Genomic DNA, 17,894 nt, shown 5'->3' with positions numbered 1-17,894 from the left:
ACGTTGCATCTCATTCGCATTGGTGCTGTACTGGACTAACTCTGGCTGTCATTTCTGCCGGTCAAATTGTTGTGACTCGCCGATCATTCATTCAAAGCGCCGCCGCGCAATTACGCGCGTCCCTTACGTGCGGCGCTGTCTGCCAGCCATGCAGCAGCTGCGCCACCTATGCGGCCAGCAAAGCAGCGGCCGCTAGACTGGGACTCAGTGCTTATTCGAATGCTAATCTGTACACATGTCTTGCTTGTCAACTTACTCTGTGACTTATATGTGTTGTGTCGCTCTGAAATATATGTGTTAAACTTGACGTTATAACAATTGGCGACGGAGTAGTGGATTTTTACTTTTCACCGTTGACGCACAAGATTCCATGGCTACTGTCGAGCAACTACTGCAAAATCTCCTTGAACAGCAAACACTTCTAACAGCGGCGATTCGCGATTTCGTCGCGGCGTCAAATGCGGGGCGTTTCTCGTCGTTGGCTATATCTCCTTTTCCTCCTTACGACGAGACAGCGGAAGACTGGTCTGATTATGAAAAACGTCTTCGACAGCACTTCTTGGCATTTCATGTCACGGACGAACAACCATGTAAGTCTCTGTTCCTTTCCTGGATTTCACCTCAAATGTATCGGTTGTCGTCGCAATTGGCTCCTTTGAAGGACCCTGCGTCTTTGCCCTTTGCTGAAATGTGCTCACTTCTGTCTGTCTATTTTCAAAATCAAACGCATGTGGTAGCCTCTCGTGTTGCCTTTTATCGTTGTCAAAAACAGCCACATCAATCCTGTCACGTTGGGCTGCTGAACTTCACGGCCTCAGTCGAAAGTGTCAATTTGTTACTGACGTTCACAAAGAATCCTATGCCGATTCCATGGTACGGGATGCTATTGTCCGGTCGGCGCCCGACAAAGAAGTTCGGCAACGTGCCCTTCAGTTGGCGAATCCGACCCTAGATGAAGTTCTCTCCATTGCGCAGTCTTTTGAAATTTCTCGCGCCGCTGGGGCGCAAATAGAGGCGTGGGGTGATGACGGGGAAATACAACCTCGGTGCGCTGTTGACGACGCGTGCGGTGCGTCCCCGCCGGCCAATGTGGCTGCAGTGCACTCCCACGTGCAGCCTCGGCGTAGCCGTAAACAACCCGCTAAGAAACTGCAGCAAAACCCCTGGCAACTTCCTTCATGTCTGCGGTGTTTTACGAAACATTCACGCGAGGATTGTCCCCAACATTGGGCTGTGTGTCACAATTGCAAAAAGAAAGGTCATGTGTCTTCCGTTTTCAAATCCGACCGCATACATGATGTTCATGAACATGACGCTGATTCTGATTATGTGTTGTCTGTCAATTGCACTTCTTCCCTTTCAGGGAAGTTATTCCTCACTGTTCATATCCTTGGGCGAGATGTTCGCATGCAAGTGGATACCGGTTCTGCTGCCACTATAATTAATTCTCACACGTATCTTCATCTGGGTTCTCCACTCCTGTCCCCTGTCACTCGGCAATTACGGACGTACAATAAACAGAAGATTTCTCTCTTGGGACAGTTTAATGCCGAGGTATCTTACAAATCCGTCGTTCGCACTGTTCCCATATTTGTGGTCGACCAAAGCAACGCAGAAAATCTTTTTGGTATTGATGCCTTTCGCGTTTTTGGGTTCTCCATAGATGACTCTGTCAATATTGTCTCTGATGCTATTCCTTATGCTCAACTGGATTCCTTGTTGACGACATTTTCATCCCTTTTTTCTCCTGGGTTAGGCCGTGCAAACAACTTTGAAGCTCATATCATGCTCAAACCCACTGCTCGGCCTAAGTTTTTTCGGGCTCGGCCCATTCCTGTGACCCTTCGTGATCGGGTAAAATGGGAGTTGGATCATCTCACTACTTCAGGGGTCTTACTTCCTGTCACTTCCAGTGAGTGGTCCTCTCCTGTCGTTGTCGTTGCTAAGCCAAATGGTGATATTCGTCTCTGTGGCGATTTCAGAGCCACTGTAAATGCTCAATGCCCCGTCCTGAAGAACTGTTTACGAAACTTGCTGGACGCCAGTATTTTTCTAAAATTGACCTGTCAGAAGCTTATCATCAACTTCCTCTTGATGCTGCTTCCTGGCAGTTTTTGGTCCTTAACACGCCTTTCGGCCTCTATCAATACCAACGCTTGCCATTCGGGGTTGCTAGCGCCCCTGCTCTCTTTCAGCGATTCTTGGAACAATTATTGCTCCCTGTCCCTGGGTGTATCAATTACATGGATGACATTGTTGTCACTGGCTCCACCACTGAAGAACATCTTAAAAATCTCCACACACTTTTTCATGTTTTACAGACTGCCGGTCTTAAGTGTAATCTTCAGAAATCACAATTTTTTCAGGCATCTATCACGTACTTGGGGTTTCAACTCTCTCGGGATGGTATTCGTCCGCTTCAACAAACTGTCGCTGCGATCGATGCCCTTCCTCGCCCTACATCTGTTAAGGAACTGCAGGCCTTCTTGGGAAAAATAGCATACTATCACAAGTTTTTACCGTCTGCGGCTTCGGTGGCTCAGCCGTTGCATCGCCTGTTGCATAAAAACGTGCCTTTTCACTGGTCCGCGTCATGCGAAGCGGCTTTCCAGAAATTGAAGACTATGCTGAAACAGGCCCCGTGCCTGGCTACTTATCGACCTGGCCAACATCTTGTTCTTGCCACAGACGCCTCTCAATATGGGGTCGGTGCAGTCCTTGCGCACCGTTTTTCTGACAGTTCAGAACAACCCATTGCTTATGACTCCAAAACACTCACAGATGCCCAACAAAAGTATTCCCAAATTGAGAAAGAAGCTTTGGCCATTATTTATGCTCTTCATAAGTTTGGTGTTTTTCTCTACGGCTCAAAATTTCATCTTGTTATGCATCACAAACCACTTGTTTCCTTGTTTCATCGATCAACATCACTTCCCGACAAGGCTGCACACCGCCTCCAGCGTTGGACTCTTTACTTGTCTCGTTTCAATTATGAGATTCATTTCTGGCCAACGGCTCAACATGCGAATGCTGATGCACTGTCTCGCCTTCCCATGGGTCCTGATCTGGCATTCAATAGGGACGAGCTTTTGTGTTTCCACCTGAATGTTGCCGAGCAGCGGGTTGTGGACAGGTTCCCCATCACTGGGGACAGGCTGGCGGCTGCTACGGGTTCTGACCCTACCCTCTCCCGGGTTTTACACTGTATTCAGAAGGGTTGGCCAGATCGCCCGTCCGCTAAGACTTCTGATCCATTGCGGAACCACTACACTTTGCGCTACCGCCTCACGGCTAGGGATGGTGTTATCCTCCTCTTCACTGACAATGCTTCGCCGCGTGTTGTGGTACCTGCGTCTTTGCCTGCTTCGGTCTTGCGCCTCCTTCACCAAGGGCACTGGGGTGTGTCTCGCACAAAATCTCTGGCGCGCCGTCATGTGTACTGGCCTGGCATCAACTCTGAAATAGCACACATGGTTGCTGCCTGCAGCCCTTGTGCGTCACAGGCTGCTGCCCCGAAGTCATCTTTGTCACCGTGGCCTTCGCCTGAGAAGCCCTGGGAGCGCATTCATGCTGACTTTGCGGGACCCTTTTTAGGTACTTATTGGCTCCTCGTAATTGACGCCTACTCTAACTTTCCTTTCATTGTCTGTTGCACGTCGCCTACCACCGCGGCAACCACCAGTGCTCTCACCCGCATTTTTTCTTTGGAAGGCCTCCCCTCTACTCTTGTTACTGATAATGGTCCGCAATTTGCCTCTTCCGAATTTGCGGATTTTTGTGCTCGTCACGGCGTTATGCATGTCACGGCCCTGACTTCTTCTGCTGCTAATGATGCGCTTCTCCAGTTTCTGGCGTCTTACCGTTTCGCCCCCATGGGCGACCACAGCCCGGCTGAGCTCTTACATGGCCGACAGCCCCACACGCTACTTCATCTTCTGCGGCCTTCCACCTCATGGCAGCGGGTGCCTTCACTTGGCCGGTTCACCGCCGATGACCTCGTCTGGGTATGGGGATATGGCAGGCGGCCAAAATGGAGCCCGGGCCGCATCTTAAGACACCGTGGCAGACGCCTGTATGAAATCCAGATGGACACGGGTGTTGCAGTGCGTCATTTGGACCAGCTTCGGCCTTGGGTGCCAGCAACGCCTGTTCCGAATGCCGCTACACCACCTTTGGCTCTACCTGACTCTCGAGATCTTGGCATCTATCAATACTCACAACGCAGCCCTCTCACCATCATCGCGATGCCAGCACAAGAACGGACACCGCCAGGAGACGTGCCCATGCAGGAACCGGATGACCATCCTCTGTCAGAGCAACTCTATTCGCCTCCTCCTCCAACGGACGCCGACACATCGCCCATGTCTCCTGTCATATCAACTGGACTTGCCGCAACGGGCAGATTGGTGCATGGGGCCCCAGCAGATTCGACCCCTACGTCTCCTGTCATCTCGACCCGTTATCATTGGGGACACTTCCGTCCGTACAGGAAGCCTCCTCCTCGAGACTTTACGGCGAGTCAAACAACGCCTACGGTCGTTAGCCATCTCCAGGACATCTCCATCAAGAACAGTGCAACAATTTCAAAGGGGGGAAAAGTGTTGTGACTCGCCGATCATTCAAAGCGCCGCCACGCAATTACGCGCGTCCTCTACGTGCGGCGCTGTCTGCCAGCCGTGCAGCAGCTGCGCCACCTAAGCGGCCAGCCGAGCAGCGGCCGCTAGACTGGGACTCAGTGCTTATTCGAATGCTAACGTGTACACATGTCTTGCTTGTCAACTTACTCTGTGACTTATATGTGTTGTGTCGTTCTGAAATATATGTGTTAAACTTGACGTTATAACACAAATTTTGTGCTATCAAGTGTACATTCAGCTACTGTATCATGTAAGCCACCAGTCACTACCAACAGAAAAGATGAGAATAATGAATTATATATACATCCTGATAAGTGACTTCCCAGATATCAGAAGAAGCTACTTTTATATCAAAATTAATGTCATCACCTTGTTTAATACGTTATTGTTTGGCATCCATTTGTTCATACTTGTAATGAATGAAGGATTTTAAACTTAAAACTGTAATATATCACACAAGAGGTAGCAAAAAAGATGTGCAGTTATAACAACACTACATTATATGTTCTAAATTATTTTAATTGTCCATGGTAGAGCATACATAAGCACAACAACTGACATTTAATGTTTAACAGATAACGGCAGTCAACAACTTTTTACACTCACCACATGAAATACAAATTCATATAATACTATTTGCATGTTTCAACAAGTGAAAAATAACATAATTGTGATTATACTGTCTGGAATACATTTCCATTAATACACAGATGCTAATTCCAGATAATAAATATTATTTAAATTTTAACATATAGTTAAAAGACCAAGTTTATGATGGCAGATTTATTTTGCTCAAAACATTTCATGTAACAGTTACTCCTGCATAAAATTCCTGCAGTTTGCCTCACACACACTCCCAGTACAAGTAATGTAAGAAATAAGTTTTTCTTACACGTATTATAATGACAAACAGTGGCTTAAAACATTTACAAATACAATATTGACACATGAGTATACAATAAATGAGGTGCTCAAACCTTAGGTCCTCAACCGTACCTCCCATATCCCATGATCCAACATATTAACATTTTTCCTCTTATGATTTCCTATTCTGACAGGGTAGGGTTCCTACTCCTACAATGCATCTTGAGAATGGCCATATTTTGATATTTCATATCATACACCTCTATTTTATAGCATACAGTTTCACAGGTTTTATGCCATCATGGCCAGCGACATAATTTATATTGTGGATTTATGTTATCTTGTTCATGGGTTATTTCATTAATATCAGCTAGGCTGCTTGACAGCTATAAATATGTTATTAATGGACATTAAAGCTGTTCTAGATTTGCCTGCAATGAGTCACAGTGAGTGTTTATTGTTAATAATTCTATCACAGAACATAAAGTTGACACCTGACAGGTTAGCTCTGTTCCATACATGGTTCTTTCCTACATATTCATTCACTAGTCAATACATACAAATTTTTAAATGAGTCTCTTGTTGTGGAATGCTCTTATCACTTAACACTGAACATCACATTACTAGTAACCAACCCATATGCCACTCATTCCTTATGTTGCTTCCCCCAGTAACCATCTGTATTTTTTACTTTGCTGCTGACAGAGCATGTAGACACTAATTTGCAATAAATTATGTTTATAACAATGAGATTTATTTTATTGAATTGTAAGGAGGTAAGCATACTCCCACACAGCCCCCCCCCCCATACACAGTGTGTGTGTGTGTGTGTGTGTGTGTGTGTGTGTGAATGAGAGAGAGAGAGAGAGAGAGAGAGAGAGAGAGAGTGGGGGGGGGGGGGGGGAGATATGCATATGATGAAATCTGTTCAGAAGTACGATCATTAGGAAAAATCTTCATTTTATTAACAGTATTCTGACATCCATGTGCTGAGGTCACATTTAATAGAATAGCAGGTACCTTTGAAAGCTGTAAAGTTATTTCTTTCAAGGTTCTTTGTTAGATAGGAAACTTTGCTCTGCTGCAGTGACGTCACTAATGTCACTAGCACTATTCTGTAGTTTTCATGTGGCTTTTGCAAAGCTAATTCCTAAAGACATGTCCATGATGTCCTAACAGGATTAACGTTTATGGTTCATATGAGCAGCAGCAACAGCATTCTTTCAAGTGTAACCAACTTACAAAGCCACCAACTACTATGCACCATACCCAGCTCTATTACCTTCCAGTATGTAGTAGTTGTAAGTGATTCGATGGTTGGTTATATGTAGAAATTTGATGCACAGCTATAATTTCACTTGCAGCCATTTCTAGCACCTATTTGGAACTATTTATATTTGGTTTATTCTCTTGCACTCATTTGTATGTACATTGAAACATTTGTTCTTTGTCACAATGTAATACATTTAAATATATTGTATTTTGTCCTTTATTTCCATTTTTTCCTTAACTTTATCACCAATGCCTGTAGTACTGTTACTGACTGCAGCTGTTGCTCCTGTTACTGATGAATTTCATGATTTAGTGGTTATTATTATTCACTATAGTCTTAAAAGACAAAGTGAATAGCGGTCCTCTAACTTCTTTAGTCTGTGAATTTTGGGGTACGGCCAACTCAACCATTAAGGCAAGCTGAAGTATCAGTGATGTTTAAAGAAAACTGTAGCAAATGAAGTTACAAAAGTTGACTGACATGACTGAATGGGCATTTATTCGGTTTCCATGTACTGCCATCCACACGACTGACAAAAATATATTGCATGTCACTAATACTCATCACGTACTCAATAACAGTGGCCCACTGCCAGTAACCAAGTAGTACCAATTATTTAAGTCTAATTACATTGTTCTTAACTCTTCAACCACAGGTCTGCTGCTCTAAAATAGCAGATTTCTGTCACAATAAAGCTGCTGATGTGAAATTAACTGTTCATTTCTGTGGATAGCTATTAAAGCACTTCTGACAGGATCCTGTATAGCAATATAGCTCCTTCATCAGAATTCAAGTGTTTGATAGTTAAATAGCAAAGCAATTATTTTATGCCTAGTATAACACTAAATTACTTCTGTAGTTGTGATTAAAGGTATTGTGCACAATAACACCAGATCTCACATCGCTTACTTTTTCAGAGCCCTATCTACCACCTATTACAAAGCAGCATTTTCTTACTGAACTAATGCCTTCTGCGAACTTACCTTGAAAAAGAGAAATAGGGAGGAAAAAACTAAAATTAATTGCCACACAGAAAATATATAAAATGAAGAGTTCTTTGTGTACAGTTTTAAATATAAAGCCAACAGTGGATCAAACGGAAATGAGGCTCCATTAAAATCTCAGCAAAAGATAGAAAGATGTGCAGAAAACAAGTAATGTAGCAGATCAAATGCTCAATGTTTTATCCAGATGTCGGAAAGTTGAATGAAACACCGAAGTTTTGCCATTTAGACCATCAACATTGTAGTTCAGCCTACAGCTTTTGTGTGTGTGTGTGTGTGTGTATGTGTGTGTGTGTGTGTGTGTGTGTGTGTGTAAAGGGGAAACGGGTGCAGCACTTGCAAGCCTAAGTTGATGTTACTACAGCAGTGGTGAAGTAGTGTGACATGGTAACACTGAGCTCCCATTTGTCCCAAAGACAAATCTGTCAACAGGTCAAAGACTGACTGTTATGGTATGTTACTGCTCCCCCATTTCTTATTTTAGATACCACATTCTTAGCAAAAAAAACTATTGAGTATGCAGAAGTCTTGAAAAACCACACTGACTGGCTGAAAAGGCTACCCTAGTAGATGTTTGTCATGCCTGCTGATTCAATAACATGGAAACATAACATATAAAGTAATTTCAAGCAGTTTTACCTTCTTTCTGGCACTGGAAAAATAACATGTAACACAAGATAACATAATCAGATTGCTTATGAATGCCTATCTATTACAAATATTATGAGAACACGCAAATTTTCTCAGATCATTATCTACACAATATCTTCATGGCAGAAGATTCAAAAGAATACTAGGAAATGAATATTCCCATCATACTTGAGGAGTTTGTTATGGCTTATGAAGAAAGTTTTATTAAAAACTTTTTGATGGTTCTCTCTTCTGTCATTATCTGTTTAAGACATAATGAAAATGAATGTTCCAAAACTCAAGTGTGTTTTCCTTCTCTATGACACTGTCTTTCTATTTGCTCCTCTTATATAACTCATTTAGGAAACTCAAATATATATTAATTACTTTGCTAAAATTACAGTGTAACTGACTTCTTATTCATCATCATCTTTGTAAATTATGGGTAATTTCATTTACTAATATTATATAATGTATCCCAACGATATTTAGTTTCTTACAGTTGATATACGTCAGCTTGACGACAAATCTTTTGTATGGATCACTATGTTGATACAAGCAAAAAATTTCAGAACCACTTAACTCCTTAAGAATATAAAAAGAGTACTCATCTGATCAACTACTTGATCACTGTTAAAACATGCAGATTTATTAACAAAACAACACACTGCTTTTGCTGGTACACCACATTTTTTCAATGTAACTACAGCAGTGGAGTGAAAGTCATTATGCACTAAAAACAATTAAGCTTTTTGACAAATTCTTGATACATAAATAAAAAGGTTTATATGTAGTATCATGATATGAAGAACTAAGCTGGATATAAGTTCACATGAAAACATAAATATGAAGATTAAAAAAAGACAGGTACTTGAGCCACCTAAACTCAATCCACTAATCTCACGATCTGAAATACTTAAAAAGTCTTCCAAAGAACTTGTACATAAAATTCATTACAATGGAACTGTATTCCGGACACCAAGTGTCTTCCATAAGCATATTTAAAACACAGAGTCTTTTCAAGTCATATTAAAAGAAATACTTATTTCAGTTCATATAAGTTTCACATTATTTCAAAACAGAACACTATTTCTTCATCAAAAAAATTATAAAATAAGTCACTCGAAAAACAAGGGACAGTGAAATATTTATGAATCATTACTCTGGGGAAAAAAACCACAAATTTCAAGATTATATGAAATATTTTTTAAATAACTATATGACTTGATACTTTCATTGCTTCTTCTGGAACATATATCTTGTTTAAATTTGAGTTCAATTTCCCTCTGCCTTTAACACAAAACTGAGAACAAGCACCATGTATTAAACATCCATCAGTTTCATTTTCTGAAAGTGTGAACAGAAGCATTTACTCTTTCTTCTGTGAGAACAATGAAAATACCCATCTAATATCATATCAGTTTGAAAGAATTGATAAATACTCATCTAATTTTATCGTGAAAGAATAAATGTCAGGTATTTCTTGTTCACAAAATACAACTCAGTACACAATTTTTATCCTTAGCCTAATTCACATGTGATGTTTTAGTGAATGACTGCATCATTAACAGTCTGAAACTGCAGATAATTAAAACAATAAAGCATAATCAGACCCATACGTTGGGGAAACTGGATCTAAAAACAGGCAACCCAAGAATTTTCCCAATTAATACTCATTAAACAAGGGGCTAACAAGAGCTTGGGGGAAAAAAAACCCCTTGCATGCCCCCCCCCCCCCCCCCCCCCCCCCACACACACACACAGATTACTTTGCTCTCGAGGACTCCTGGTGAATATGTTCCACATACTGACTGCAACTAAATCTATAAATGTATTTTGGCAAAATACCATAACAGCTGATTATCAACAAGAATATACAAAGCAGTGCAATATAAAGGCCAAACTAAATAAAATATTTCTCCGCCAACCTTCTTTCATCCCTACAAATAATATAAAACATAATTGACACGATGCAAGTTCACAGGATCCGGGTGTCATCTTTCTCCACTTTGAAGATGATTTGGTGCATCTGCAAAGGTAAATTTCAGTCGGTATGCTTCTGCCACTAGCATTCCTATTTCAGCATGGGTCCAATTCTGTGTAGGCAAATTCTGCAGCATCAACATAAGGCCCTAGAATGGAGATAAATATGGCAATAAACAATTCCCATATAGGATTAAAAATATCATATTTTATGTTCAGTGGCACTGAACGATTGCGTCTAAAAATGAAAAATAACTAGTCTACAACAATTAAAATGCAACAACGAGTAACTGTGACTAAATGACTGATGGCTGGGACACTGATCTTTGTGTGCAGAAATACCCATAAACAAGTGAGAGCATACAAGTCGATCCTCCCCCTCCCCCTTTCCACACACACCACACACTACAGGTAAATGCATGTTTATGACTGGGAAGCACTCTGGCAACGTCATTTGAGTGATACCTTTGTCTTGCAGCATGCCATTCACAAAATGAGGACAACCCCTTTAACCTGTAAGAAAAAAATCATCAATGGCACCAGCAGACAGCACAAGAATACGGCACAGGATCTGAATCCCATCCCTTGGAGCCATCATTAAAGAACTATTTTGGGTAAATATGGGTATTTATATCTTCCCATGCTTTTTCTTATTTATTCTCAGTTTTCACCATGATACTGCAATATTTAATACACAAAATGGTGTTTTTTCCAAATTTATCACGCAATATAAATCCTTTAGTGTCCATTACACATCTGTTAAAGTGTCCACCAAGGCACACAAAAGTGCAAGGGAAGTCACATGTGGTTAGATTTGCCACAAATCTCATGTCAGTAAACTCTACTGCATGCACAGAGCAAGCTGTCACAGTGTCGTGTGCTGCAAGGATATCAGTAATTCTTACTTTTTCCATGGTTGCTGCATTATATTGCACAGCAGTGCACATCAAAAGAACAACACTGTAACTATGGGTGAAAACGGGATGAGCAGATGGAAGGAAAGGAGAAGCTCGACATTTCTTGGAAAATAACTTCTTTTAGATGATGAATACTCATTTTGAAATTAACTGAAGATGAGCGAGGATAATTATTGATTCCTACTGGACATTGTGCAACAGAAATTAATGGAGCAGGGCACTGTGATGAGAAAAGATTTATTGATTTGTTTATTCATCCGTATAGCAATACAAATTGTATGGATGTCGTCAATTCTGTCTTATGAACTAAAACTACGTGGGTTCTTACAATGTTTACAATTCAATTCTTACAATTTTTGCAGGTCAATTCTTCCACCATTTATAATTATGCCATAGACAGTCACTTTATATAGGCCTATGAACCATGGACCTTGCCGTTGGTGGGGAGGCTTGCGTGCCTCAGCGATACAGATAGCCATACCGTAGGTGCAACCACAACGGAGGGGTATCTGTTGAGAGGCCAGACAAACGTGTGGTTCCTGAAGAGGGGCAGGCAGCAGCCTTTTCAGTAGTTGCAGGGGCAACAGTCTGGATGATTGACTGATCTGGCCTTGTAACACTAACCAAAACGGCCTTGCTGTGCTGGTACTGTGAACGGCTGAAAGCAAGGAGAAACTACAGCCGTAATTTTTCCTGAGGACATGCAGCTTTCCTGTATGGTTAAATGATGATGGCATCCTCTTGGGGAAAACATTCCGGAGGTAAAACAGTCCCCCATTCGGATCTACGGGCGGGGACTACTCAAGAGGATGTCGTTATCAGGAGAAAGAAAACTGGTGTTCTTTGGATTGGAGCGTGGAATGTCAGATCCCTTAATCGGGCAGGTAGGTTAGAAAATTTAAAAACGGAAATGGATAGGTTAAAGTTAGATATAGTAGGAACTAGCGAAGTTCGGTGGCAGGAGGAACAAGACTTCTGGTCAGGTGACTACAGGGTTATAAACACAAAATCAAATAGGGGTAATGCAGGAGTAGGTTTAATAATGAATAGGAAAATAGGGGTAATGCAGGAGTAGGTTTAATAATGAATAGGAAAATAGGAATGCGGGTAAGCTACTACAAACAGCATAGTGAACGTATTATTGTGGCCAAGATAGACACGAAGCCCACGCCTACCACAGTAGTACAAGTTCATATGCCAACTAGCTCTGCAGATGATGAAGAAATTAAAGAAATGTATGATGAAATAAAAGAAATTATTCAGATAGTGAAGGGAGACGAAAATTTAATAGTCATGGGTGACTGGAATTCGTCAGTAGGAAAAGGGAGAGAAGGAAACGTAGTAGGTGAATATGGATTGGGGGGAAGAAACGAAAGAGGAATCCGCCTGGTAGAATTTTGCACAGAGCATAACTTAATCATAGCTGACACTTGGTTCAAGAATCATAAAAGAAGATAGTATACATGGAAGAAGCCTGGAGATACTGACAGGTTTCAGATAGATTATATAATGATAAACAGAAATTTAGGAACCAGGTTTTAAATTGTAAGACATTTCCAGGGGCAGATGTGGACTCTGACCACAATCTATTGGTTATGAACTGTAGATTACAACTGAAGAAACTGCAAAAAGGTGGGAATTTAAGGAGATGGGACCTGGATAAACTGACTAAACCAGAGGTTGTACAGAGTTTCAGGAAGAGCATAAGGGAACAATTGACAAGAATGGGGGAAAGAAATACAGTAGAAGAAGAATGGGTAGCTTTGAGGGATGAAATAGTGAAGGCAGCAGAGGATCAAGTAGGTAAAAAGGCGAGTGCTAGTAGAAATCCTTGGGTAACAGAAGAAATATTGAATTTAATTGATCAAAGGACAAAATATAAAAATGCAGTAAATGAAGCAGGCAAAAAGGAATACAAACGTCTAAAAAATGAGATCAACAGGAAGTGCAAAATGGCTAAGCAGGGATGGCTAGAGGACAAATGTAAGGATGTAGAGGCTTATCTCACTAGGGGTTAGATAGATACTGCCTATTGGAAAATTAAAGAGACCTTTGGAGAAAAGAGAACCACTTGTATGAATATCAAGAGCTCAGATGGAAACCCAGTTCTAAGTAAAAGAAGGAAAAGCAGAAAGGTGGAAGGAGTATATAGAGGGTCTATACAAGGGCGATGTACTTGAGAACAAATTATGGAAATGGAAGAGGATGTAGATGAAGATGAAATGGGAGATATGATACTGCGTGAAGAGTTTGACAGAGCACTGAAAGACCTGAGTCGAAACAAAGCTCCGGGAGTAGACAACATGCCATTAGAACTACTGACAGCCTTGGGAGAGCCAGTCCTGACAAAACTCTACCATATGGTGAGCAAGATGTATGAGAGAGGCGAAATACCCTCAGACTTCAAGAAGTATATAATAATTCCAATCCCAAAGAAAGCAGGTGTTGACAGATGTGAAAATTACCGAACTATCAGTTTAATAAGTCACGGCTGCAAAATACTAACGCGAATTCTTTACAGACGAATGGAAAAACTAGTAGAAGCCGACATCGAGGAAGATCAGTTTAGATTCCGTAGAAATATTGGAACACGTGAGGCAATACTGACCCTACGACTTATCTTAGAAGCTAGATTAAGGAAAGGCAAACCTACGTTTCTAGCATTTGTAGACTTAGAGAAAGCTTTTGACAATGCTGACTGGAATACTCTCTTTCAAATTCTGAAGGTGGCAGGGGTAAAATACAGGGAGCGAAAAGCTATTTACAATTTGTACAGAAACCAGATGGCAGTTATAAGAGTTGAGGAACATCAAAGGGAGGAGGAGGAGGAGGATATTAGTGTTTAACGTCCCGTCGACAACGAGGTCATTAGAGACGGAGCGCAAGCTCGGGTGAGGGAAGGATAGGGAAGGAAATCTGCCGTGCCCTTTCAAAGGAACCATCCCGGCATTTGCCTCAAGCGATTTAGGGAAATCACGGAAAACCTAAAGCAGGATGGCCGGAGACGGGATTGAACCGTCGTCCTCCCGAATGTGAGTCCAGTGTGCTAACCACTATGCCACCTCGCTCGGTAACATCAAAGGGAAGCAGTGGTTGGGAAGGGAGTGAGACAGGGTTGTAGCCTCATCTCTATATTGAGCAAGCAGTGAAGGAATCAAAAGAAAAATTCGGAGTAGGTATAAAAATCCATGGAGAAGAAATAAAAACTTTGAGGTTCGCCGATGACATTGTAATTCTGTCAGAGACAGCAAAGGACTTGGAAGAGCAGTTGAACGGAATGGATAGTGTCTTGAAAGGAGGATATAAGATGAATATCAACAAAAGCAAAACAAGGATAATGGAATGTAGTCGAATTAAGTCGGGTGATGCTGAGGGTATTAAATTAGTAAATGAGACACTTAAAGTAGTAAAGGAGTTTTGCTATTTGGGGAGAAAATAACTGATGATGGTCGAAGTAGAGAGGATATAAAATGTAGACTGGCAATGGCAAGGAAAGCATTTCTGAAGAAGAGAAATGTGTTAACATCGAGTATAGATTTAAATGTCAGTAAGTTGTTTCTGAAAGTATTTGTATGGAGTGTAGCCATGTATGGAAGTGAAACATGGACGATAAATAGTTTGGACACGAAGAGAATAAAAGCTTTCGAAATGTGGTGCTACAGAAGAACGCTGAAGATTAGGTGGGTAGATCACATAACTAATGAGGAAGTATTGAATAGGATTGGGGAAGAGAGAAGTTGTGGCACAATCTGACTAGAAGAAGGGATCGGTTGGTAGGACATATTCTGAGGCTTCAAGGGATCACCAGTTTAGTATTGGAGTGCAGCGTGGAGGGTAAAAATCGTAGAGGGAGACGAAGAGATGAATACACTAATCAGATTCAGAAGGATGTAGGTTGCAGTAGGTACTGGGAGATGAAGAAGCTTGCACAGGATAGAGTAGCATGGAGAGCTGCATCAAACCAGTCCCAGGACTGAAGACCACAACAAACAACATGTGGTATCTGTGTCTACTAAATAGCTATCTACAATTATTCAAAATACTCATTTACCTTGTAACAACTTTTACTTAACAAATATGTTTTTAGCTTTTGGCTAAAGATATGAAGTTCGTTTACACCTTTCCTGTGGCGGCATGTTTTACAGTTTTAGGCCATTATATAGCAAACTGTTCTGTGTTTTGGACTTGTTTTTCCTGTTTAGGTATAAGTACTGGCTGGATCTAATTTCACTGTCATGTACTTTAGATGTTTGTAGCATACAGATGAAAATTTTTCATCACATACATTACAGTCTGGAAAATGTATTCACATGGGACAGTCAGAATTTCTAGTTTTTTTGAATAAATCAGTATAATGTGCCCTACTGCTGATATTTGTTGTTATCTGTACAGCTTTTTTCTGGATCTTGAAGGCACACTGAATATCCCCATCACTTATTCCCCAAAAAATAATTCCATAACTGAGGATTGAGTGTATGTCTCCACAATATGTCATTTTGAGGCATGAAATATTTCACACTGGTGCAAGTATTCATAGAGCATAACATGCTGTGGATAGTCTTTTTGTTAAAGCTTTTACATGTTCTGTCCATTTAAACTGACTATCTGCCTTCAACCCTAAAAATTTGGTATCCATCACACATTCTATTACATCATCATTAATTGTTAATTTACCATTATTGTGTCTTTTATTCAACTGGGAGTAGATACAACTAGTTTTCTTTACATTTAAAGTTACTTTATTTTTCAGTGAACACTTGTGAACATCTTCGAGGGCTGCATTTGCCTTTTCTGTCAACTGTGTTGGATTTTTGGCTGTGATCTCATCAGCAAAACCAATTACTTTTTCCAAGACATTATCAGCTACTCTAACATTCCATGCTACTGTTGAATCAAAGACTGTCAAAAAACTATACTTCTGGTACATAAATATCACCACTGTCTGCACTACTTCTCTTCAAGGTCTCAATTGCATGTCTCTCTCAGCAGTACCATGAATGCAGAGATTTTATTTGCTTTTTAATTTGTTCCACTGTTATTTGTGGCCAACACTATTAATGTACAACAGATTTCGTTTAATGATGTGTGATGTTTGTTCCTGTTGTGATAATCCTTACTTACACAGCTTCAGTTCATACCGTCAATTAACACACTCGTCGGTTCTTTGCACCAAGTTGCAATATTTTACCTTCATTCTTCTTATGATTACTCATCAGCATGTAGCAGGAAGTGTGAAGCGCATAGCTGCAGATGTCTTCACCACTTGGAAAGCACACTTGTGGTAGGAACTTAGTTGTCAGGATGGATATTAGAATTATTAGTTGTCACAAAACAATATACATTTCTATTCAGTGTGGCTCTGCTGAGTCCCTGCTGGAGAGCAACAGAAAAAAGGCAATGAATGTGCTGGCCAGCATAGATTATACTGCTACACCAACAGTTTATGCAGTATCCACATGAGAAATGCATGGTGCTACTCACTATTCAAGTGTGATCCTCATCACAGTCACGTTAGTTTGCTGTATAACATAGCAACTATGTTACATAGTATTGTATAAATGACTCCCCCTCTAACTTCCAATTACTTTAAATGAAAGTCGTAAGTAACATTTTGCTAATAATAATAATAATAATAATAATAATAATAATAATAATAGTAGTAATAAAGTAAAACGCTTCACCTAAATTGAAATATAAGAATTCAACCACCGAGGAGGTGACATGAATAAACTATTTATGTTTTAATTAAATTCAAGTAAAGGAGAGCACATGAAATAACATCAGCCAGTCATTTACAAAGAGGTTATGTACAGAAGACACTTGTTGATGTAGTGGCAAAGTTCTGTAGTTAATGCGGGTGTTGGTTGGATGGGCGTGTCATTTGCGTGGGAAATCGGATAGTAACTACATTGCTCTAGGACAATCTTCACATAGGTAGGCCTTATGTGAGCTAAAAGGCACATGAAACAACTTTGTTGAAGGTCAATGCCCCTTGCCGATCTGCTATGCATTGTAACTCTTCAGTTTATGAACTATTTACTTTACAAACATATGGATGACAGACTGTAATCGGTTTGTTTCCTCTGTTAGCGTGAGTGTACATACATTCATTTATGAAATTGAGTAGGTCTAATACAACTCACAGGTCAGAAGCATATGTCTTGTGGGAAAGAGTTCCAGCTCCAGTGTTGGCGCACTTGTAGCTACAATTTGCTTTCACACAGCTTTGGAGCTAGATCACATATGTGAACCCTCCAGTAAAAATGTTCATTTCTGTGTTAGTATTGATTGTATTTTTCAAACTACAAATGCTTTCCAGACATTGCTCCAAGTATTAGAAACAGAATCTGAATAGTGGCAGGTCATTATTTTGCTCTAATTACATGAAAGTAATTTGTCAGATACGGAGCAACTATTAACTGTGTGTGCAAGTACAATTTTTGATTGTGATGATCTTCAGAATGACAGTGGGTCCACATTCTCGAGTCAAAATGTTGCTTCAACATAATGAGCAAGTGATTCCAGCACATGGCTTTGAATTTGTGAGGATTTCTGATGTTTTGTCTTCATTATTCAGTCACACAGA

General features: G+C 40.7%; 1 protein-coding gene across 3 annotated transcripts in view; it reads right to left on the bottom strand.

Annotated features, from left to right (window-relative positions):
* Window positions 1-10,147: 10,147 nt before the first annotated feature.
* LOC126184978 (TBC1 domain family member 22B) overlaps window positions 10,148-17,894 on the bottom strand; it is a 154,209-nt gene continuing 146,462 nt past the window's right edge. For all 3 annotated transcript variants that reach the window (XM_049927678.1, XM_049927679.1, XM_049927680.1), the window contains exon 11: window positions 10,148-10,540. In XM_049927678.1, coding sequence (XP_049783635.1) covers window positions 10,403-10,540 — 138 coding nt within the window. In that variant the 3' untranslated portion in view covers window positions 10,148-10,402. The remainder of the gene's footprint in view (window positions 10,541-17,894) is intronic.

The sequence above is a fragment of the Schistocerca cancellata genome, chromosome 4 (assembly GCF_023864275.1).
Source record: "Schistocerca cancellata isolate TAMUIC-IGC-003103 chromosome 4, iqSchCanc2.1, whole genome shotgun sequence".
Lineage (NCBI taxonomy): Eukaryota > Metazoa > Arthropoda > Insecta > Orthoptera > Acrididae > Schistocerca > Schistocerca cancellata.
This window is presented reverse-complemented; position numbering and strand designations above follow the sequence as displayed.